The sequence below is a fragment of the Eretmochelys imbricata genome, chromosome 14 (genome assembly GCF_965152235.1).
Source record: "Eretmochelys imbricata isolate rEreImb1 chromosome 14, rEreImb1.hap1, whole genome shotgun sequence".
NCBI classification, from domain to species: domain Eukaryota; kingdom Metazoa; phylum Chordata; order Testudines; family Cheloniidae; genus Eretmochelys; species Eretmochelys imbricata.
The window spans coordinates 54,540,513-54,563,210 of NC_135585.1; the positions used below are offsets into that span (position 1 = coordinate 54,540,513).

General features: G+C 57.5%; 2 protein-coding genes across 4 annotated transcripts in view; one reads left to right on the plus strand and one right to left on the minus strand.

Moving 5' to 3' along the window:
* The window catches only part of ABHD16A (abhydrolase domain containing 16A, phospholipase), a 536,419-nt gene that overhangs the window by 347,221 nt on the left and 166,500 nt on the right, over positions 1-22,698 (minus strand). The window lies entirely within an intron of this gene.
* CCHCR1 (coiled-coil alpha-helical rod protein 1) lies at positions 11,104-22,435 on the plus strand. Of its 3 annotated transcripts, XM_077833847.1 has the most exons (18): positions 11,104-11,232; positions 12,497-12,608; positions 13,242-13,479; positions 13,592-14,144; positions 14,361-14,482; positions 14,567-14,684; positions 14,886-14,996; positions 15,219-15,362; positions 18,642-18,752; positions 19,176-19,282; positions 19,652-19,764; positions 20,105-20,183; positions 20,432-20,556; positions 20,741-20,929; positions 21,374-21,475; positions 21,573-21,724; positions 21,855-21,990; positions 22,232-22,435. In XM_077833847.1, exons 2-18 carry the CDS (start codon positions 12,539-12,541, stop codon positions 22,351-22,353), a joined length of 2,592 nt encoding a protein of 863 aa, XP_077689973.1. In that variant the 5' UTR covers positions 11,104-11,232; positions 12,497-12,538; the 3' UTR covers positions 22,354-22,435. The 3 variants fall into 3 exon arrangements, with proteins under 3 accessions (XP_077689973.1, XP_077689975.1, XP_077689974.1); XM_077833849.1 differs by lacking the exon at positions 12,497-12,608 and having other exon boundaries at positions 11,123-11,198; XM_077833848.1 differs by lacking the exons at positions 11,104-11,232; positions 12,497-12,608 and adding an exon at positions 12,618-12,742.

Here is a 22,698-nt window from a genome sequence, read left to right on the forward strand (position 1 = left end):
GAGAGACCCCTCAACTGGGGGGAGGGGGGAGTAGGGGGGAGGCCCAGCTGAAGAGGCTGGGGGGGGAGAGCAGGGGGAGGCCTGGCCGAAGAGGCTCAGGAAGGGAGCAGAGAGAGTGGGGGAAGGCCTGGGTGAAGCAACTGGGGTGGGAACAGGGGTGTTAAGTTCATGTGAGCTGATTGTTATTTAGCCACAATCAGCTAATATAGATTTGCATACGATTAGCGTGTGTACGGGGTGCGAAGGCTGGAATGTTCAAAGGAACCGAAGCGACGTCAGACTCGTTGATTTCCAGTGGAACTCGTGCTGCTAAGTAACTTCAGGTGGGATTTTCAAAAGCACCGAAGTCATGTTTACCATTGCGTTAGTTTTGATGTGTTAATATATTTTCTAGAATAATGAATTGTCCCCGTGTAGGCAAACTGCTTGCGTTCTCCTGTTCACCTTATTGAAGTCCCCCAGTAAATGGACCCGAGAGGGAAATTTGTTTGTTAAAACTTTCCGGAAAGCACTGGTCTGCTGTGTGAGTTGTAAGGTGGGGGAGTAGCACTGTATGTAAGGGAGCAGTATGACTGCTCAGAGCTCCGGTACGAAACTGTAGAAAAACCTGAGTGTCTCTGGATTAAGTTTAGAAGTGTGAGCAACAAGAGTGATGTAGTGGTGGGAGTCTGCTATAGACCACCGGACCAGGGGGATGAGGTGGATGAGGCTTTCTTCCGGCAGCTCACGGAAGCTACTAGATCGCATGCCCTGATTCTCATGGGTGACTTTAATTTTCCTGATATCTGCTGGGAGAGCAATACTGCGGTGCATAGACAATCCAGGAAGTTTTTGGAAAGCGTAGGGGACAATTTCCTGGCGCAAGTGCTAGAGGAGCCAACTAGGGGGGGCGCTTTTCTTGACCTGCTGCTCACAAACCGGGTAGAATTAGTGGGGGAAGCAAAAGTGGATGGGAATCTGGGAGGCAGTGACCATGAGTTGGTTGAGTTCAGGATCCTGACGCAGGGAAGAAAGGTAAGCAGCAGGATACGGACCCTGGACTTCAGGAAAGCAGACTTCGACTCCCTCAGGGAAGGGATGGCCAGGATCCCCTGGGGGACTAACTTGAAGGGGAAAGGAGTCCAGGAGAGCTGGCTGTATTTCAAGGAATCCCTGTTGAGGTTACAGGGACAAACCATCCCAATGAGTCAAAAGAATAGTAAATATGGCAGGCGACCAGCTTGGCTTAATGGTGAAATCCTAGCGGATCTTAAACATAAAAAAGAAGCTTACAAGAAGTGGAAGGTTGGACATATGACCAGGGAAGAGTATAAAAATATTGCTCGGGCATGTAGGAATGAAATCAGGAGGGCCAAATCGCACCTGGAGCTGCAGCTAGCGAGAGATGTCAAGAGTAACAAGAAGGGTTTTTTCAGATATGTTGGCAACAAGAAGAAAACCAAGGAAAGTGTGGGCCCCTTACTGAATGAGGGAGGCAACCTAGTGACAAAGGATGTGGAAAAAGCTAATGTACTCAATGCTTTTTTTGCCTCTGTTTTCACTAACAAGGTCAGCTCCCAGACTGCTACGCTGGGCATCACAAAATGGGGAAGAGATGGCCAGCCCTCTGTGGAGATAGAGGTGGTTAGGGACTATTTAGAAAAGCTGGACATGCACAAGTCCATGGGGCTGGACGAGTTGCATCCGAGAGTGCTGAAGGAATTGGCGGCTGTGATTGCAGAGCCATTGGCCATTATCTTTGAAAACTCGTGGCGAACCGGGGAAGTCCCGGATGACTGGAAAAAGGCTAATGTAGTGCCAATCTTTAAAAAAGGGAAGAAGGAGGATCCTGGGAACTACAGGCCAGTCAGCCTCACCTCAGTCCCTGGAAAAATCATGGAGCAGGTCCTCAAAGAATCAATCCTGATGCACTTGCATGAGAGGAAAGTGATCAGGAACAGCCAGCATGGATTCACCAAGGGAAGGTCATGCCTGACTAATCTAATCGCCTTCTATGATGAGATTACTGGTTCTGTGGATGAAGGGAAAGCAGTGGATGTATTGTATCTTGACTTTAGCAAAGCTTTTGACACGGTCTCCCACAGTATTCTTGTCAGCAAGTTAAGGAAGTATGGGCTGGATGAATGGACTATAAGGTGGATAGAAAGCTGGCTAGATTGTCGGGCTCAACGGGTAGTGATCAATGGTTCCATGTCTAGTTGGCAGCCGGTATCAAGTGGAGTGCCCCAGGGGTCGGTCCTGGGGCCGGTTTTGTTCAATATCTTCATAAATGATCTGGAGGATGGTGTGGATTGCACTCTCAGCAAATTTGCGGATGATACTAAACTGGGAGGAGTGGTAGATACGCTGGAGGGGAGGGATAGGATACAGAAGGACCTAGACAAATTGGAGGATTGGGCCAAAAGAAATCTGATGAGGTTCAATAAGGATAAGTGCAGGGTCCTGCACTTAGGATGGAAGAATCCAATGCACCGCTACAGACTAGGGACCGAATGGCTAGGCAGCAGTTCTGCGGAAAAGGACCTAGGGGTGACAGTGGACGAGAAGCTGGATATGAGTCAGCAGTGTGCCCTTGTTGCCAAGAAGGCCAATGGCATTTTGGGATGTATAAGTAGGGGCATAGTGAGCAGATCGAGGGACGTGATCGTTCCCCTCTATTCGACATTGGTGAGGCCTCATCTGGAGTACTGTGTCCAGTTTTGGGCCCCACACTACAAGAAGGATGTGGATAAATTGGAGAGAGTCCAGCGAAGGGCAACAAAAATTATTAGGGGTCTAGAACACATGACTTATGAGGAGAGGCTGAGGGAGCTGGGATTGTTTAGCCTGCAGAAGAGAAGAATGAGGGGGGATTTGATAGCTGCTTTCAACTACCTGAAAGGGGGTTCCAAAGAGGATGGCTCTAGACTGTTCTCAATGGTAGCAGATGACAGAACGAGGAGTAATGGTCTCAAGTTGCAGTGGGGGAGGTTTAGATTGGATATTAGGAAAAACTTTTTCACTAAGAGGGTGGTGAAACACTGGAATGCATTACCTAGGGAGGTGGTGGAATCTCCTTCCTTAGAGGTTTTTAAGGTCAGGCTTGACAAAGCCCTGGCTGGGATGATTGAACTGGGAATTGGTCCTGCTTCGAGCAGGGGGTTGGACTAGATGACCTTCAGGGGTCCCTTCCAACCCTGATATTCTATGATTCTATGATTCTATTTTGAGACAGAAACAAAAGGTTGGTTTCCATATGAATTTAAAATGAACAGAGCCCTGAAAGCCCAATCAGTTCCCTTGTGCCCGCTGCCCAATATAGGATGGAAAGGCAAAAACAGATGAGAAATGTAGGATTGATGACAAATATAGGAATGATGCTGGATTCCATCATGCACGACATTTCCTGCTCGATCCTCTCTTCCACCCCCGTTATACCGTCAAGTAAATAATGTAACTGTCAGGGTGGGAATGACTCTGACAATACCAGGAATATGAAATAAAAATGAACGGATCATATGGAAAACCCCCTTGAGATGCACGGCCTTCAAACTAAAATGTCCAGCATCTGTCACATCCAAGCTGTTTTCATGAGGTGCAAACTGGGTATAAAAATTACCATATGTGTTCTTCATGTAACTCATTTTTCTTTTAGAAATCTCCCTGATTTTGCTGTCAGCAATTTATTGTATTTGACTTTCCTCCGAAAGTGGTCTTTCTAAAATGTGGATAAATGCATATTTGGATGGTCTGGGTTCATATTATTAAATTTGCTGACAGTAGAATTGTTACTGGTGTGACTGTTGCCTGGTATGAATCACCACTGAGAACGCCCAATTCAGGACAGGGCAGATACACCCCAAACACTGGTGGTTTATTCTATAATTAGATTCACCAAAACAGTAACAAAACGAGCTCTTGTATCCCCACACTGGTTAGCAGGAAGCTAAAGCACAGTCCCCTTTCGGCATTCCAGCTCCTGGCTTGTCCACCCAAACTGGTCTTTTTAGCAATAAATGATTACTAAAATCAGAAGTCACACAAAGTTTTTCCGAGCCAAAAGCCACTGTCCTCAGGTCAATATATAATTTAGATCTTTCCCAAAAATCACATTGCAGCCAATCCCCTTGGTAACTAAAAACGAAAGGTTTATTAATAAAAAAGAAAAGAAGAGAGTTAGAAATGGTTAAAAGAATCGTATAAATTACAATTGAGTTAGAGAGTCTGTAGATCAGGATCAGAGCAGAGATGGTCGTTCTGCTAGTTTGCAAGAGCCTTTCTGGAGGGGGAGGGATAGCTCAGTGGTTTGAGCACTGGCCTGCTAAACCCAGGGTTGTGAGTTCAATCCTTGAGGGGGCCATTTAGGGATCTGGGGCAAAAATTGGGGATTGGCCCTGCTTTGAGCAGCAGGTTGGAAAAGATGACCTCCTGAGGTCCCTTCTAACCCTGATATTCTATGAAAAGGCCAAATGACCGTTTAGATTTAGTGTCTTTCCAGGGCATTCAGGTAATCACTTGGGGATCTCATTCCCGTGGCTTAAACTGTCCCTGTTTAAAATTCAGCAGAGTAGAGTTGGCAGGATCAGGCCCAGGGTCTCTCTTTTGTAGCTGAAGCAGGCTGGCAAGCTGCCAGGCAACTTCACCAAGTGGGATTTGATGAGAACAAACACCGATACTCTGTGATCCTTATTCAATGGGTGATTCAAAGATAATGCCCTTAGTTACAGCCCTTTAAACTACCAAGATGGTTTCCAGTTGGTTCACAATGTGGAATCACAAGTTTCAAAGAGATGAGGACAATAACATTATTACTTTCCGAGCTTCATCTAAATGCTAACCATCCCTTTTGATCTTGGAGACAATTGAGTTCAGTAATATAGCGTGTTAAGACATGAAAAGGATTTAGTAACTACCAACTAATTTGCTTACAGTGACACACTTCCCACAGGATGTAGGTCAACAGACACGTACATTAAGTATCTACCCTGGATCCTTATCACTACAAATGGATGTTAGCGATTGCTAGTCTAATTAACATTTCTTTGATACTCACTCCCAAGTTTTTATTTAGCGTGTACATAGTCGTCTAGCCAAGCAGTGGCATCTTCAGTGGTGTGATGCAGTTCTTCTAGGCCACCGCTGACCCGAGTCAGCCGGCATTCCTCGACCGCGCGCGTCATCGTCTGCGTTTCACCTTTGCACGAAGGGCTGGCACGAAGGCCCCAGGGATGCTGGTTGGCATGGAGACCTTGCCCGGTCCAAAACCTGTTCGACAGGGACCATTGGTGCCCGGGCAGGTCAAACCCAGGCAGGCAGATTGTGGGGTCGGCGAGGAGGGACTGGTTGGGGATTATAACAGATCTCCGTTCCTCTCGCCGTGGCGGAGGAGACCATAATGGGCAACGTGACGGCAAACGTGGCAGGCGGCATTTTAAAAAGGTCACTGTGCAGCCGCAGGCTTGGGTGGGCGCGTCCTCTCTCCAGTATCTTGCCAGAGACAACCTCTCGTCTGATACGAGTGTCACGGACTCACAGGCCGTGCCCAGTCTTGGCCCCGTGCGGGAACCCCCTTCAGTGAGACAGCCCATCTCGGGGTCCGCTCTCTCTCGGGGGCTAAGCCCCTCCACCTCCTGGAACCGCACCTCTCTGAGCCTTAGCACGCCTGTCTCTCGCTGTGGGCCCCCTCAGGGAGTCCACGTGCTCCGGACCCCCAGGGCCTCACACCCAGAGGGAATGATGCCCCCCGGTTCTCTAGACCGGAGCGACTCTCAGCCAGCGTAACACGGGGGGTTTATTGAGCATCTGAACCTCGCACAGGAAACTCAGGGCCCTCAGGCCTGGCCTCCCTCAGCACAGCACCTCCAAGTCTCCCCTGCATCCAGGTGGGCTCTGCCTGCCCCCTCTCTCCAGCCCAGAGCTCCCCTGCTTCCCAGCTGGGCATCTGAGATCACCTCCCCCAAGCCCCCCTCTGTCCATTGTCTTCTGTCCAAGTAAACACAGTCACCTGGGTCCCCTCTCCCCTCTTCTGTCCTCTGGCCCCCCCGGCTGGAACCGGCTGGCCAGGTCACTGGGGTCCTCTCTTCACAGCCTATTGTCCTCCCACTGGCCGGACCCGGCTGCGACTCCTGAGCTGGGCCTCCGGGTCACCAGACGCTGGGGTCGCCATTCTCCAGGCCATTGGCCGGGGTCCCAAGTTCCGTCGCCGGTCCCCTGTAACAACCATCTCCCTCTCCCATCACCTCGTTAAACCAATAACGCCCAGGGAAACTGAGTCCTACCCCCTCTGCATGCAAACCATTGGAAAAACAAGGAAAAAACGAGAACCCCCCCCACACTTCATCACATCTCTCCTCCGAGTCTGAACTGAGTGGGGTCACTCAGCCAGTGGCCTGGGGAAGTTCAGGGCCCCCCCTCCATGATAAAGCGTCATCTATAACATTGGCACTCCTCCTCACATGGACCCATAGGCATCAACTTTTCCTGGTGCCGGTGGGTGCTCGACCCCCACCCCGCCCGGCCCTGCCCTGCCTCCATCCCAACCCCTTCCCCAAATTCCCTGCCCCAACTCCACCCCCCCTCCACCCCAACTCCTTCCCCAAATCCCCGCCGCAGCCCGGCCTCTTCCCCGAGCGCGCCGTGTTCCCCTCCCAGCACTTGGCACCGCGAAACAGCTGTTTTGCGGCAGGAAGCACTGGGAGCTAGGGGGAGAAGCGAGGACGTGACACATACAAGAGAAGGCGGAGCGGAGGTGAGCTGGGGCGGGGCAGGAAGCTGCCTGGAGGAGCAGGCTCCGTCTCAGCAGCTTGGCATTAGCCCCTTTCATTTGGTGCAGCCACATCAGGGGTGAATGGTCGGTGTACACAGTGACGCGCCACCCAAATACATACGGCTGAAGTTTTTTAAGGCCCACACCAGGGCCAGGCGTTCCTTCTCCGTGGCCGCACAGTGCTGCTCCCGGGGCAGCAGCTTCTCGCTCAGATACACAATAGGGTGTCTCTCCCCGTTAGTATCAGTTTGCATCAGCACCGCACCCAGCCCCCAGTCTGAGGCGTCGGTGAACACCAGGAAGGGTTTGTTAAAATCTGGGTTTACCAGCACCGGGCTTTGGATAAGTGCCCCCTTCAGCGCACAGAGAGCCCTCTGGCACTGTTCGGTCCCGACCACCTTGTCCAGCTTTCCCTTCCTACAAAGCTCCGTAAGGGGACCTGCCAGGGAGCTAAAGTGGGGCACAAACCTCCAGTAATATCCCACCATCCCAATGAGAGCCTGGACCTGCTTCTTAGTCTGGGGAGCGGGCCAGTCCTTGATTGCCTCCACTTTGGCCGGCTCCAGCTTCATGTGGCCGCTCCCCACCTTGTGGCCCAGGTATGACCCACTTTGCACTTTCCAGCTTTTATGGTCAGTCCTGCATCCCGGAGGCGACCCAGCCCCCTCATCACCTGGGACACATGGTCCTCCCAGGTCTGGCTAAAGACACAGAGATTGTCAATATACGCTAGAGCAAAGTCCTCCGTCCCCCTTAGCAACTGATCCACCAGGCGCTGGAAGGTGGCAGGTGCCCCCTCGAGGCTGAAAGGCAGGACCAGGAACTCGGAGAGCCCTATTGGGGTGGTGAAGGCAGACTTCGCCCTGGAAGGGCTGGCCTTACCATGAGACTGTGGGCGCCACTAGGACCCAGAGTCTAGAAAATTGTGTCTGCTGCTGGTGCATCTGTATTGTCTCTGCTCGAGATGCACAGAGATGGGGGAGTGCTGGGCTGGAGGGAGGAGGGCACAAGAGACATGACGGGCGGGCAGGAGAAAAGGGGAGAGGGAATAACCGAAAGCAGCAGGAGCTGCAGGGAGAGAGAGGAGGAGGAGCCTCTTATGTACCCCTCTAGCCCCCCAGGAGCCTGCATTGATTAACACCAGCTTCTCAGGGAGCTTCCTGTGTCCTGCTGCTTCCCTGAACCCACTTGAAGGGAACAGGCCGTCAACTGGACTAGTAGGAGCCAGTTAGGCCCTTAAGACGCTGATCTCTTCCCTCACTTAGGCCCTGCTACCAGCCTGCTTATTAGTCCCCTTCAACTGAGTGTTGAGAGCCACTCTAGCTGGCACAGAACAGCAGCCATGAGTGAAAGAAGAAAACACCCCTCGGGGGCAACATTCAGAAAAAGAAAGCCAGCAAAGGAAGCTTTTCTGTCTAAGCAGGAGGGAGCTCTCCTGAGATACACGGACACAAATGTTCCCGGTGAGCCTTTCGGCCCCAGTGAGGATGTGAGTGGTGAGGAGAGGCCTGATCTTCCAGTTAGTCACAGTGCAGGTGATGGGGCAGCTACTGCAGCATCCATATCTCCATCTCAAATGGATGTAGCCATGCACAGTCCTGAAGAAAAGTGTAGATCCGAGGAGAGGGTGGTGGAGGCGCAAAAAACAGCTGCTGCTGAGTTTAGTTCCTTAAGTCGAGATGATCCAGGACTGTGGACCCCCCTGAGCAGTAGCCCGAGGGACTTCCTTGTACTGCATGGGCCACAGCAAGTGAAAAACTTTATGTTCCCCAAAGACAATGAAAATAGAATTTTCCATCCAACACATTACTGGCGTGAAATCCCCAATGGGGACAAAGCGGACAGGCCATGGCTTATGCACTCAAAAACCCAGAATGCTGCATACTGATTTCGTTGCAAGCTCTTCCAGTCTAATGTTCCAGCCACATTGGGTTCTACAGGAACAAAGGACTGGAAAAATCTAGCTAGAAATCTGGCATGCCATGAGAAGGCAGCAAATCACCAGAGAGCATTCCATCGGTGGAAAGAGCTTGAGATGAGACTGAGGTTTAAAGGCCACCATAGATGATCAGCATCAAGAGAAGATTGCATCAGAGTCTCTTTGCTGGCAAAATGATCTGAAAAGGCTCATGGCCATTGTAAGACTGCTTGCTACCCAAAACCTAGCCCTGCGTGGCACTTCAGATCAGCTGTATGTGCCAAACAATGGAAATTTCCTTAAAACTGTGGAGCTGATGGCTGAGTTTGATACTGGACTCCAGGAGCATCTAAAAAGAGTCACCTCCCAAGAAATGTACACACACCACTCCCTTGGAAAAACCATTCAAAATGAGATCATCCAGTTACTGACAACAAAAGTCAAACAGAAGATTGTGGCAGATCTGAAGTCAGCAAGATATTACTCTGTTATTCTGGACTGCCCACCTGACATCAGCCATGCGGAACAAATGACTTTAATGGTGCGTTTTGTAACAGAACCTAGTGAAAATGTCCCGGCAATGGTGACTCTCAGAGAGCATTTTCTAGAATTTATCAACATTGATGATACTACAGGAGCTGGTATGACAAATGTGCTTCTTAAAAAGCTGGAAGAGACGGGAATTGTGATCGCTGACGTGAGAGGTCAGGGCTACGATAATGGTGCCAACATGAGAGGAAAGAACAGAGCAATGCAGACAAGGATCCGAGAGTTAAACCCTTGAGGTTTTTTTGTCCCATGTAGTTTTCATTCATTGAACTTGGTGGTCAGTGATGCAGCATCAGCTTCTAGTGAGGCTGCTGAATTTGCTAATTTCAAAGCATCGATGTATTTTTCTCTGCATCAACTCATGGATGGCAAATTTTGAAGCAACATCTGGGAACAGCCTCTCTGACACTCAAACCACTGAGTGCCACACGATGGGAAAGTCGAGTGGGGGCGGTAAAGCCTACCAAACACCAAATCGGGAAGGGAGATGGTGCCATAGTTGCCATTATGGAGGCTAATGCCATGACAGGAACTGTTTGTGAGAGAACAGTGGCAGTGGGAAATGGAATCACCAGAAACATACATTTCAAATCACTTGCTGGGACCCAGGAGTCCGGAACGTGCCCCGCCCCCAAACCCTCACGCCTCGGGGGCGCCCCTCGCTGGGACCCAGGAGTCCGGGACGCGGCCCCCGCCCCCTAAACCCTCTCGCCTCGGGGACTCCCCTCGCTGGGACCCAGGAGTCCGGGACACGCCCCGCACCCTAAACCCTCCCGCCTCGGGGGCGCCGCTCGATGGGACCCAGGAGTCCGGGATGCGGCCCCCGCCCCCTAAACCCTCCCGCCTCGGGGGCGCCCCTCGCTGGGACCCAGGAGTCCGGGATGCGGCCCCCGCCCCCTAAACCCTCCCGCCTCGGGGGCGCCCCTCGCTGGGACCCAGGAGTCCGGGATGCGCCCCGCACCCTAAACCCACCTGCCTCGGGGGCTCCCCTCGCTGGGACCCAGGAGTCTGGGATGCGCCCCGCACCCTAAACCCACCCGCCTCGGGGGCTCCCCTCGCTGGGACCCAGGAGTCTGGGATGCGCCCCGCACCCTAAACCCACCTGCCTCGGGGGCGCCCCTCGCTGGGACCCAGGAGTCCGGGAGGCGCCCCGCCCCCGAACCCTCCCGCCTCGGGGGCTCCCCTCGCTGGGACCCAGGAGTCTGGGATGCGCCCCGCACCCTAAACCCACCTGCCTCGGGGGCGCCCCTCGCTGGGACCCAGGAGTCCGGGAGGCGCCCCGCCCCCGAACCCTCCCGCCTCGGGGGCTCCCCTCGCTGGGACCCAGGAGTCTGGGATGCGCCCCGCACCCTAAACCCACCTGCCTCGGGGGCTCCCCTCGCTGGGACCCAGGAGTCCGGGACGCGGCCCCCGCCTCCGGGACTCCCCTCGCTAGGACCCAGGAGTCCGGGACGTGTCCCCTCCCGCCTCCGGGGGCGCCCCTCGCTGGGAGCCCAGAACCGCCCCCTGGAGTCGTTCTCTCACTGAGCTCTGATTGGTCAGCTCCATGGAGGGCGTGTCCGCCTACTCCCGCGTCTCACCTCTCCCAGCTCTAATTGGCCCATTTCATGTGTCCCGCCCCCATTTCCGTGCTGCGATTGGTTGACTCAAGCGGGGCGTCACCCTACCGCCCTGAGCTACGATCAGTCAGCTCCGCGGGGGGCGTGTCCTTCTGCCCTTTCCTCGCTTCCTACAGCTCTGATTGGTCAACACGCCTTAGGGGCGGATACTCTGTATCCCATTCTCACCACTGATTGGTCATTGAAGCCTGTGGGCGTACGTTCCCCCCACCGACTCCACTGTCTCGATGTTGATTGGTTAGCTCGGCAAAAGGGCGTGCCCCGCGCTGGCCCCTCCCCGCTGCCCGCCGAATGGCCGGTTCGGGTTCCAGCGGATCCGGGGCGCGCGGGGCGGTTGGTCTCGCGACGTTTCCCGAGAGCGTTGCGGGTGCGGGGAGCCGGAGTGAGCCGGTCGCGGGCAGGTGGGGAGCGCGGGGACCGGACTCCCGGCGTGCCCTGCGCGGCGACTGGGACCAGACTCCCGGCGTGCCCTGCGCGGCGACCAGACTCCCGGCGTGCCCTGCGTGGGGTGGGGGGACCAGACTCCCGGCGTGCCCTGCGCTGGGAGGGGAACCAGACTCCCGGCGTGCCCTGCGCGGGGCGGGGGGGACCAGACTCCCGGCGTGCCCTGCGCTGGGAGGGGAACCAGACTCCCGGCGTGCCCTGCGCGGGGCGGGGGGGACCAGACTCCCGGCGTGCCCTGCGGGGGGGGGGGAACAAGCGGCGCTGGGCGGAGGGAAAGGGGGCAGGTGGGGCTGTGGAGGATCGGGGGATGGGAGTGGGGGCAGGGGGGAAGGGGATGGTGGGGGACAGGTGGGGAGGGGGGACTTGAGGGGAGCAGGAGGGGCAGGTGGCGAGTGAGAGGCAAGGGAGCCTGGCGGGATCAAGGGAGAAGGTGGGCCCTGAAGGGGGGTGTGGGAGGGGAAGGAGCTGCCTTGTTTGCTGTGCGATGGCTCGGGACGTTATCGTAGGGTCTATTCTAAATCCGCAGACGGCATCAGATGTGGGCTGGCGGGGAACGTGGGCATGAGGCCGGGGCGGTGCAAGGATGTTTTGCGCCCTAGGCGAAACTTCCACCTTGCACCCCCCCCTGCCCTGAGGTGCCCCCCCTGCAGCAGCTCCCTGCTGCCCCCCCTCCACTCTGAGGTGCCCCCCCTGCGGCAGCTCTCCACCCCCCCCCCGCCCTGAAGCGCCCCCCATGGCAGCTCCCCGCCCCCCACTCTGTCCTGAGGCTCCCCGCCGCCCCCTCTCTCCTCGGGGAGCCATGCAGCAACTTCCCCCCCCCCTCGGTCCAGGGAGCCGTGCAGCAGCTCCCTGCCCCAGCTCACCTCTGCTCCACCTCCTCCCCGAGCACCCCGCCATCACCGCTTCTCCGCCTCCCAGGCTGGTGGCGCCAATCAGCTGAGCAGTGCAGCGCGCTCAGAGGAGGAGGCGGAGCAGAGGTGACCTGGGGCAGGGAGCTGTTCCCCTGTGCGCCACCCTGCCACCCCCCCCATTACTTGCTGCAAGGCGGCCCTCCCTGCGCCCCCCTGCCCCAGCTCCCCTCCGCTCCCCCGCCTCCCCAGAGCATGCCTTTGGCCGCCCCCAACCACTTGGCGCCCTAGGCGACCGCCTAGTTCGCCTTGTGGTTGCACCGGCCCTGCACAAGGCCAGGGGAGAGAGACGAGCCAGGCTGTTCCCCCCTAGGGACAGGACGGGACGGAGAGTCGTCTGGCCACCCCCGGAACAATGGACAAAAGGGAAGAGTCCAGGGGTCACCTGGACCCGCCGGCCGTCTTTGGAGCCCCCAGACCCACCGGTAACATCCACAGCTCTGAGAGTCCCCTAAGCCCCGCACCATGCACTGTCATCCCGGATGCCTGAGTCCCATTCCACATGACTTATGAGGAGAGGCTGAGGGAACTGGGATTGTTTAGTCTGCGGAAGAGAAGAGTGAGGGGGGATTTGATAGCTGCTTTCAACTACCTGACGGGGTTCCAAGGAGGATTGATCTAGACTGTTCTCAGGGGTAGCAGATGACAGGACAAGGGGTAATGGTCTCAAGTTGCAGTGGGGGAGGTCTAGGTTAGATATTAGGAAAAACTTTTTCACTAGGAGGGTGGTGAAACACTGGAATGCGTTACCTAGGGAGGTGGTAGAATCTCCTTCCTTAGAGGTTTTTAAGATCAGGCTTGACAAAGCCCTGGCTGGGATGAGTTAGTTGGGGATTGGTCCTGCTCTGGGCAGGGGGTTGATCTAGAACCTCCTGAGGTCCCTTCCAACCCTGATATTCTATGATTCTATGTCCTGGTCTCTGCCCCTCTAGGGGTGAGCGCCCTGCACTGCCATCCTGAATGTCTGGGTCCCATTCCCCATCTCCAGCCCCCTAGGGATGAGCCCTACGAATTGCTGTTCCGGATGCCTGGTCCCAGTCATGTCCTTTCTGCTATAGGTCCTAGGGGGCTGATTCCTCCCTCACATTTCCAGAGCCGGTCGGCGGCTCCCCTGGTTGCTTCTGGAATGGCTTCCTGGAGGGCAGGGCCCCCCTGCTGGCAGCCCCAGGAGCTCACGGAGCTGAGGCAGGAGAACCAGCGCCTCCGAGATGAGCTGCAAAGATGGACAGCAGGGGGCGCTAGGGCACCCAGGGGGAGGGCAGGAGCGGAGATGGAGGAGCCTGGAGTGTGGAGCAGGTAAAAGACCCCATTCCTCCTCCTGCCCCGATCCAGCCAGTCCCCACGCTGGGGCCAGATGGGAGCAGGCGCGCCCTAGATGTGAAAGGCTCCTTGTCTCCTTCCCCTGCAGGTCCCTGGACAGGGAGGCGGAGCCCCCAGCTGCCCATCATGCCCTGGCCATATCCCAGCAGGCCGAGCTCATTTCCCACCAGCTCCACGAGATCCAGCGGCTAGAGGCGGAGCTAGCTGGGCTCCGAACTGCCGTTCTCCAGCAGGAGGCCATGGTGGCTGCCAGGGAGAGCACCGTGGCCTGCCTGCAGGGGGAGCTGGAGCAGCTGAGGGGGAGGAGCCAGGCTGAGGGGGAGGCCCTGAGGGCGGAGCTAGAGGAGCAGAAGAGGTGTGGCCAGGCAGAAGCTACTGCCCTGAAGGCGGAGCTGGAAGAGTTGAGGAGGCGTGGCCAAGCAGAAACTAATGTCCTGAGGGCGGAGCTAGAAGAGCAGAGGAGGCGTGGCCAAGCAGAAGCCGACGCCCTGAGGGCAGAGCGAGCGGTGGCCACTGAGCAGCACCAGCAGGAGCTGGCGGCGGCGCGGCGGGAGCTGCAGGCGGCGCTGGAGGAAGGGAAGGCCCAGACCCAGAGGGCAACAGAGCGCCTGCAGGGGGCGCTGGGGGAGCACCAGGCTGAGGTGAGTGGGGAGCTGGGAGCCAGGACTCCTGGGTTCTATCCCAGCTCTGGGAAGGGAGTGGGGTCTGGTGGGTTAGAGCAGGGGGCAGGGAGCCAGGGCTCCTGGGTTTTCTCCCCAGCTCTGGGAAGAGAGGGGGGTCTAGTGGTTAGAGCAGGGTGGGGCTGGGAGCCAGGACTCCTGGGTTTCTTCCCACCCAGGTCTCCTCTCTCCCCCCAGCTCTCCCGTCTCTGCGTGGCCCATGGGGCTGAAGTTGGCTCCCTGCAGCAGCGGGCCCTGCAGCTGGAGCAGGAGCTGGAGGCCAGGGGACGGGAGCGCCAGAGCCTGCAGGAGCAGCTCAGGTAGGAACAGCTGCAGGATGGCGCCCCCTGGAGGCAGGAAGCCCCCATCCCCATGTGTCAACCCCCTGCTTTCTCCCCCCGCAGCACGGCCCAGGCGGAGCTGGCCTCCCAGCAGGCCCTGCTGCAGCAGCTACGGACCTATGTGGGAGAGCAGGGGAGCGGGCTGGGCCCCGAGAGGCAGCTGCTGCTTGGCCAGGTGCAGGTGAGGAGGGGCGAGCTACACACGGGCAGTTCCTATTGTGTCCTGCAGGGGGCAGGACTGATTCCCCCCCTTCAGGGGGCGCTGACGCACATGGGGGTGGGGGACAGGACTGATCCCCAGCTGGGGGCGCTGACGCACATGGGGGTGGGGGACAGGACTGATCCCCAGCTGGGGGCGCTCACACCCTCCCCTTACCCCCAGCGCCTAGAAGGGGAGCGCGACGCCCTGAGGACGACGGCAGAGCTGCTGCAGCTCAGACTGGCCTCGCTCAGCGACATCCTGGCCCTGCAGGAGCTGGAGCTGACCAGGAAGGTAACGGCCCCCTGGCACTGCTGGCTCGCTTTCTCCGGCATCCAGGGCTGGCCCAGTTCCCCAGGCCGGCAAAGGGGGTGCTGTGTTGTGGGGCGGGGGCTCAGCAGGGGGCGCTCTCCCCTGACACCCATGGCGGGCCCAGTTCCCCAGGGTGGCACTAGGAGGCGCTGTGCTGTAGGGGGCAGCGCTGTAGCCTGGTGTTGAACGAATGTCTCCCTCCAGCCCTGTGACCCCCTGCAGCCCGAGCCAGCCCAGAAGAGCCAGTCCCTGCTGAGCCGCTGGCGGGAGAAGGTCTTTGCCCTCATGGTGCAGCTCAGATCCCAGGAGCTCGGCCACGCGGACGCCACCAACCTGCTCCAGAGGAAGGTGAGGGCCTGCCGCAGGGGAGCGGGATCTAGTGCTGGGAACGGGGAGCTGGGAGCCCGGACTCCTGGGTTCTATACTCCTGGGAGAATTCTGCACCAAAATTTTAAAATTCTGCACATCATATTTGAAAATTCTCCAAAATTCTGCACATTTGATTTGTCAAAATAGCACAATAGAATCATGCCAGTTACAATTAGTTTGGTCATTTATTTCGAACTGTCTCCCAGTGAGTATGTCTGTAACAATATAGACCAACCAAAAGAAGAAGCTGGTCATTCTGTTTTGACAAATAGATTCCTTACGAGACGTGTTAGTACACAACTTTGTGTATTTCCTGCACCCGTCAGAAGCAGTGCAAAGGCTTGGGGGCGTCAGGGGTAACGGAGGAGCTGAGGGAGAGGGAAGGAGCCTGGAGGGTGCTGGGTGTGGGTGGGAGGTTTTTCTTTCGGGGGGGGGAAGAGGGGGAGGATTGTTAGGGAACTGGGAAGCCTCCCCCATGCAGACCCTGGCTGACGCCAAACCTCTCCCATTCAGTCAGGCACGTCTGCCCGTGTCCCTGCACCCCACATCCCCGTGGGTCTCTGCAGCCCCCCGTCCCCAGGCTCGGCACCGTCCCTGCCCACTAGCCATTCTGAACCCCAGTCTGTGACCCCCCCCCAGCAGCCCTGTGTGCCCCGCTGTGTCCTAACCTGGCTCCGCGGGCAGGGTGCTGTGATCAGCTCCACTTCGGGGGGACCCTGCACCACGGGGCATCGAATTTTGTATTTTCCCACATAAAATACATTTTGCCGAAGAAGTGCTACAGTTCCACAGTTTGCCCACCAGAGGCCGCTGTGGAGCTAGGACGCAGCATAGACTCCTAGACCTGGCGGGGACCTGGAGAGGTCCCTAGTCCAGTCCCCCGCGCTCACGGCACAACCCAGTATTATCTAGACCGTCCCTGACAGGTGTGTGTCCAACCTGCTCTTAAAAATCCCCAGTGATGGCGATTCCACAACCTCCCTAGGCAATTTATTCCAGTGCCTGACCACCCTGACAGTTAGGAAGTTTTTCCTAATGTCCCACTAAACCGCCCTGGCTGCAATTGAAACCCATTGCTGCTTGTTCTGTCCTCAGAGGTTAAGAACAGTTCTTCTCCCTCCTCCTTGTAACCCTTTACATATTTGAAACTGTTCTCATGTCCTCTCTCAGTCTTCTGTTCTCCAGACTAAACAAACCCAGTGTTTTCTATCTTCCCTCAGAGGTCATGTTTTCTAGACCTTTCATCATTTTTGTTGCTCTTCTCTGGAATTTTCTCCAATCTGTCCACATCTCTCCTGAAATGTGGCACACAGAACTGGACACAATACTCCAGTTGAAGCCTAATCAACAGGGAGTAGAGGAGAAGAATTACTTCTCATGTCTTGCTTACAACACTCCTGCTAATACTCCGAGAATGATGTTTGCTTTTTTTGCAACAGTGTTACACTGTTGACTCATATTTAGCTTGTGGTCCACTATGACCCCCAGATCCTTTTCCGCAGTACTCCTTCCTAGGCCGTCATTTCCCATTCTCTATGTGTGCAACTGATTGTTCCTTCCTAAGTGGAGTGTTTTGCATTTGTCCTTATTGAATTTCGTACTGTTTACTTCAGACAGTTTCTCCAGTTTGTCCAGATCATTTTGAATTATAATCCTTTTCTCCAAAACACTTGCAACCCCTCCCAGCTTGGTATCATCTGCAAACTTTATAAGTGTACTCTCTGTGCCACTATATAAATCACTGATGAAGATATTGGACAGAACCGGACCCAGAACCGATCCCTGCGGGACCCCACTTGTGATGCCCTTCCAGCATGAGTGTGAACCACTGATAACTACTCTCTGGGAACAGTTTTCGAACCAGTTCTGCACCCACCTTATAGTAGCTCCACCTAGGTTGCATTTCCCTTGTTTGTTTATGAGAAGGTCATGTAAGACAGTATCAAAAGCTTTACTAAAGTCAAGATATTTCATGTCTACCGCTTCCCCCCATCCACAAAACTTTCTTTGACAGGGTAACAAGCTATGAGGTTGGTTTGACACGCTTTGTTCTTGACAAATCCATGCTGGCTGTTACTTATCACCTTATTATCATTTAGGTGTTTGCAAATTGATTGCTTAATTATTTGCTCCATTATCTTTCCAGGTACAGAAGTTAAGCTGTCTGGTCTGTAATTCCCCAGATTGTCCTTATTTCCCTTTTTATAGATGGGCACTATATTTGCCGTTTTCCAGTCTTCTGGAATCTCTCCTGTCTTCTATGACTTCTCAAAGATAATTGCTAATGGATCGGATATCTCCTCAGTCAGTTCCTTGAGTATTCTAGGATGCATTTAATCAGGCCCTGGTGACTTGAACACATCTAACTTTTCCAAGTAATTTTTAACTTGTTCTTTCCTTATTTTTGCCTCTGATCCTACCTTATTTTCACTGACATTCACTACGTTAGACGTCCAATCGCCACCAACCTTCTTGGTGAAAACCGAAACAAAGAAGTCATTATGCACCTCTGCCATTTCCACATTTTCTGTTGTTATTTTCCCCCTCTCATTGAGTAACTGGCCGACCCTGTCCTTGATCTTCCTCTTGCTTCTAATGTATTTGTAGAATGTTCTCTTCTTACCCTTTATGTCTCTAGCTAGTTAAGTCTCGTTTTGTGCCTTGGCCTTTCTAGTTTTGTGCCTACAGACTTGTGTTGTTTGTTTATATTCATCCTTTGTAATTTGACCTAGTTTCCACTTTTTGTAGGACTCTTTTTTGAGTTTTAGATCATTGAAGATCTCCTGGGGAAGCCAGGGTGGTCTCTTGCCGTATTTCCTATCTTTCCTACGCAGCGGGATAGTTTGCTCTTGTGCCCTTAATAATGTCTTTTTGAAAAACTGCCAACTGTCTTCAATTGTTTTTCCCGTTAGACTTGCTTCCCATGGGATCTTCCCTACCAACTCCCTGAGTTTGCTAACGTCTGCCTTCTTGAGATCCACTGTCTTTATTCGCTGTTCTCCCTCCTGCCATTCCCTAGAATCTCTTGTTCCGTGGTCACTTGCACTCAAGCTGCCGTCCGCTTTCAAAGTCTCAGGAACGCTGCTGGCTCTTCTGGTGCCACAGCGCCCTCGGGGGGCAAAAGGCAGAACCGCAGCACTCTCAGGCAAAATGTGTTTTATGCAGGGAAAATACACAATGATGCGAGACAGAGGGATTCTGCATGTCCGCAGGTGCGCAGAATCCCCCCAGGAGCAGTTCTATTCCCCCCCACTCTAGGTCTCAGAGCTGCAAGGTGAAGTGGAGTCGAGGGACCAGAAGGTGGCGCTGCTGCTTCACAGCCTTCAGGATAAGACAGCTGAGGCCGATATGGAACGAGTGAACAGCAAGGTTTGGTCCTGGCTCAGGAGGGCGGGGAGTGGGGCTTTTCCCCTCTAGGGGGCACTGACTCCCATCCGGCCCCAGGGCCGGGACTGGCTGGCTCAGGGAGTGGGGAATGGCACCCCGGGGCGGGCACTGGCTGGCTCGGGAGGGCGGGGAATGGCACCCCGAGACAGCGACTGGCTGGCTCGGGGAGGGGCGGGGGGATGGCTCCCTGGGACGGGCACTAGCTGGCTCAGGGGGGTGGGGAATGGCACCCCGGGGAAGGCACTGGCTGGCTTGGGGTGGGGGCAATGGCACCCCAGGGCAGGCACTGGCTGGTATGGGGATGGGGAATGGCACCCCAGGGCGGGCGCTGGCTGTCTCCGGAGGGGTGGGGAATGGCAACCCGGGGTGGGCGCTGGCTGGGACTGGCGCTCTGCTCCCTTGCAGACGCTCCGGGCCGAGCTGTCTCACTGGGAGGACTCAGGGCAGCGTCTCCAGCGCCGGGCGGAAGCGGCCGAGGGTGCCTTGCGGGGTCTTGTGGAGACCGTGAGCAGGTACCGCTGGGGGGCGCTCTACAGACAAACAGGGGGACCTCTGGGGAGTAGAGGCCTTTCCCCTCTAGGGGGCGCCAGCTCCGATCTGGCCCCATCCAGGATTCCTAGCTCTGATCTTGTCCCCCCATTAGCGTGACCTTATAGCCGGCTGCTCCTGCCACACCCCTGCTACCCAGAATCCTTTGCTGCAGTGTTTTGGCTTGTGTGGACCATCAGCCCCTGGGGCTGGTGTGATTGAGGTCACGACCCCGGCTGTCCCCTCATCCTCCAGTTCTGGGGTCACAGGCCCAGCGGGTGGGACGCGAGGTGTGTGATTGGTCGGGGTGTGGAGGTCCTGCCCTCTGACCCTTGGTCTCATCCTGTCCGCAGGCTCCACCAGCAGGTTGGGGGGCAGGAGGCAGAGCTGAAGGCGGCCGCATCGAGCCTGGCAGGGCTGGGAAACCGAGTCACCTTCGCCGCCAAGAGAGTCGACACCATCCAAGGTGAGTGGGACGAACCAGAACAGTGAATCCAAACGATGGGCCCATCTTCGCTGGTGTCCCGCCTGCCGCAGGGCAAACCTATGGGCCCATCCAGCCCGGTGTCCTGGATCAGATCTTCCGTGGGTCTCAACAGGATACACGATCCCCCTTCACTTCCTGTCCCAAACTTTTGAGCAGAGTCACTGTGCGGCTGTTGCCCAGCCGCCCTGCCCCAGAGGTGGCTACATTTCAGCGCCAGGTGGCGATCCCCGTGCGGCACCCCTGTGGGGCTGTTCCCAGCCGCCCCGCCCTAGAGGTGGCTGCATCTCTGGGCCATAACTCTACATCTGTGCGGTTGCAGGGCTGGTGTCTCGTAAAGTGGCCCTGGCTCGACTGCAGAGAGACGAGCAGCCCAAGGCCGCTGGGTCGGAGAACGACGGGTGAGTCCTCTCCAGCCCCACCCCACCCCCGGGGACAGGCACCGGCTGATCGCACAGCACTTATAGGGGCGCCACGAGGGAGTGGGGTCTAGTGGTTAGAGCGGGAGGGGGCTGAGAGCCAGGACTCCTGGGTTCCATCCCCAGCTCTGGGAGGGGAGTGGGGTCCAGTGGTTAGAGCAGTGGGGGGCTGGGAGCCAGGACCCCTACAGGGGGCCGTCTGACTCTTTCGCTCCCCCCTTCCCTCCCAGCCCGTCCTACGAGGCTCTCCGGGCCGAGCTGGCCCTGCTGCACCAGGAGCGGGACCGTCTGGTGGCCGAGCTGAAGAAGGGGGCCCAGATCCTCGAGCAGCAGGTGGCCGAAGCCCGGGAGAAAGGTACGTGGGCCGGGTCGAGCTCGACGGCGGCCCCCGGTGGCACAGGTGGAACCGCACCCGACAGTCTTTCCCCACCGCTGGCTGGGGTGCCCGGCTGGGGTGCAGCCCCTCCTGGCCATAGCGGGGAGTGCCCAAGGTCCCGGCAGGTTAATAACAAACCGTCCCGTCTCCCATCTGGCCGCAGCGGAGCGGGAGCTGCGGGAGGCGACGCGGAGCCTGCAGGGGGCGCTGGAGCAGAAGGCGGAGGCGGAGCGGGAGCGGCGGCGGCAGCAGGGGCAGCTGGAGGGGGCGCAGCGGGAGCTGCAGGAGAGCCTGGAGGCGGCCGAGGGGCTGAGACGGGAGCTGGCTGGGCTGCGGCATGAATATGAGAGAGGTACGGGGGGAGGGAGGGCGGGCTGGGGGGGAGGGCATACTTCAGGGAGCGGGATGGGGGTCAGTGCGAGGTGCCGTGCTGCGTGGAGGGGGGCAGTGGGGGGTGCCATGTGGGGAGTGGGTCGGCAGGGGGCGCCATGCTGCGGGGAGTGGGGCGGGGGCACGGCGGGGGGCTGCGGGGAGCGGGGTGGGTGGCAGCAGGGGGCGCTGGGCTGCAGGGACTGGGGCGGGAGCAGTGGGGGGTGTCGGGGAGCAGGGCGGGGGCGACTGGGCTGTGGGGGGGGTGGAGGGGGGCTCAGCAGGGGGCACCGGGCTGTGGGGACCGGGGCGGGGGGAGCCAGGGAGCACCAGCAGGGGGCCCCGGGCTGTGGGGAGCAGTGGGGGTCAGCAGGGGGCGCTCTCCCCCGGCAATCAGAGCTAACCCCCTCGCCCCCCCTTCCCGCAGCCCTACAGGAGAAGGTGACGGAGGTGGAGGCCCGGCTGCGTCGGGATCTCTCGGAGCTGGAGCAGAGGCTTAACGAGGCCCGAAGGGAGCACACGAAGGCCGGTAAGAGATGCCCCCGCCAGCGCCCCTCAGTCCTGACCCCCAGCTAGCCCAGCCCCAGGCTCCCCCCGCTGCCCCCTCACCTGCCCTCTCCCCGCAGTGGTTGCCCTGCGTCAGGCCGAGCGCCAGGCGGCCCGGGACAAAGCCAGGAGCCAGGAGCTGGCGCGACTGCAGGAGGAAGCCAAGCGGGAGGCGACGGGCCGGCTGGGGGCGCGGCTCCAGGCGCTGGAGAGAGACAAGAACCTGCTGATGGTACGTGCTGGGTTGGGGGGTGCCCCTGTGGGAGCCCCCAGTGCCTAGCCGCAGCCCCTGCTGTCCCAGGCCTGGGCTCCCCCCCGGGCACCGCACCCACCCGCCTTCCTGACCCCGCCTCTCCCCCCAGGCCACCCTGCGGCAGGAAGGGCTCCTGGCCCAATACAAGCGGAACCGGCTGGCGGCCCAGCGGGACCCAGGGGAGCCAGGAGGGAGCGGGCAGCAGCCACCGCCGGGGAAAGGGGGAGCCCCGCCTCCCTCCAAAGGTACCGACCTGCTTCCAGCCCCCCGGCGGGATCTGACCCAGACACCTCCCCGCCCAGGCCATGGCCCACCCAGAGGCCCCCCACCCAAGTCCCTCCAGCCTGGGCGATGGCCCACCCAGAGTTTCCCTGCTGGGGCCCCCCTGCCTCCCCCTGCCAGGATCCCCACCCAGCCAGTATGGCCCCCTGACCCTCACCTGCTAAGCTCTCCCCCATACTAATCTCCCAGCCCCTCTCCCCATAGAGACCTTGGCTGCAGTGCTGGAGGACCTGCAGAGCCTCAGCACGGCCCTCCTGCGGGAGGAGGACGAGGAGACGCCGCCAGAGGAGGAAGGCAGCGCCGAGGATGAGGAGGGGCCGCCCTGATGGGGGGGGCGGGGAGCTGCCCCCCCCATCTGGCGGCTGGTTTTCATAGATGTGGAATAAAGATCGTTTGCATTAAACATGAGCACATTCTTGTGGCTGAGTCTGTCGTAGAACCCAGGAGTCCTGGCTCCCAGCCCTGCCCCCCCCCTCTAACCACTAGACCCCACTCCCCTCCCAGAGCCGGGGGAGAGAACCCAGGAGTCCTGGCTCCCACATTCCTTGTTTGCGCACATTCCTGTGGATTTGTCACCCCCCTCCCCCCCGTCACAGGTGCTGTTAATTACCTATGGTTCTGATTGAGCAGCCCCCTGCTGTTGCCTTGACCCCTTTTGCCCCCTAGCTGTT

Excerpts from the sequence above, each read along its gene's own strand:
- CCHCR1 (XM_077833849.1), top strand. The coding sequence starts at position 11,123 with ATGGCCGGTTCGGGTTCCAGCGGATCCGGGGCGCGCGGGGCGGTTGGT. Across the intron at positions 19,765-20,104 it reads GAGAGTCGACACCATCCAAG|GGCTGGTGTCTCGTAAAGTG; the intron begins GTGAGTGGGACG and ends GTGCGGTTGCAG. Across the intron at positions 20,557-20,740 it reads GGCCGAAGCCCGGGAGAAAG|CGGAGCGGGAGCTGCGGGAG; the intron begins GTACGTGGGCCG and ends ATCTGGCCGCAG.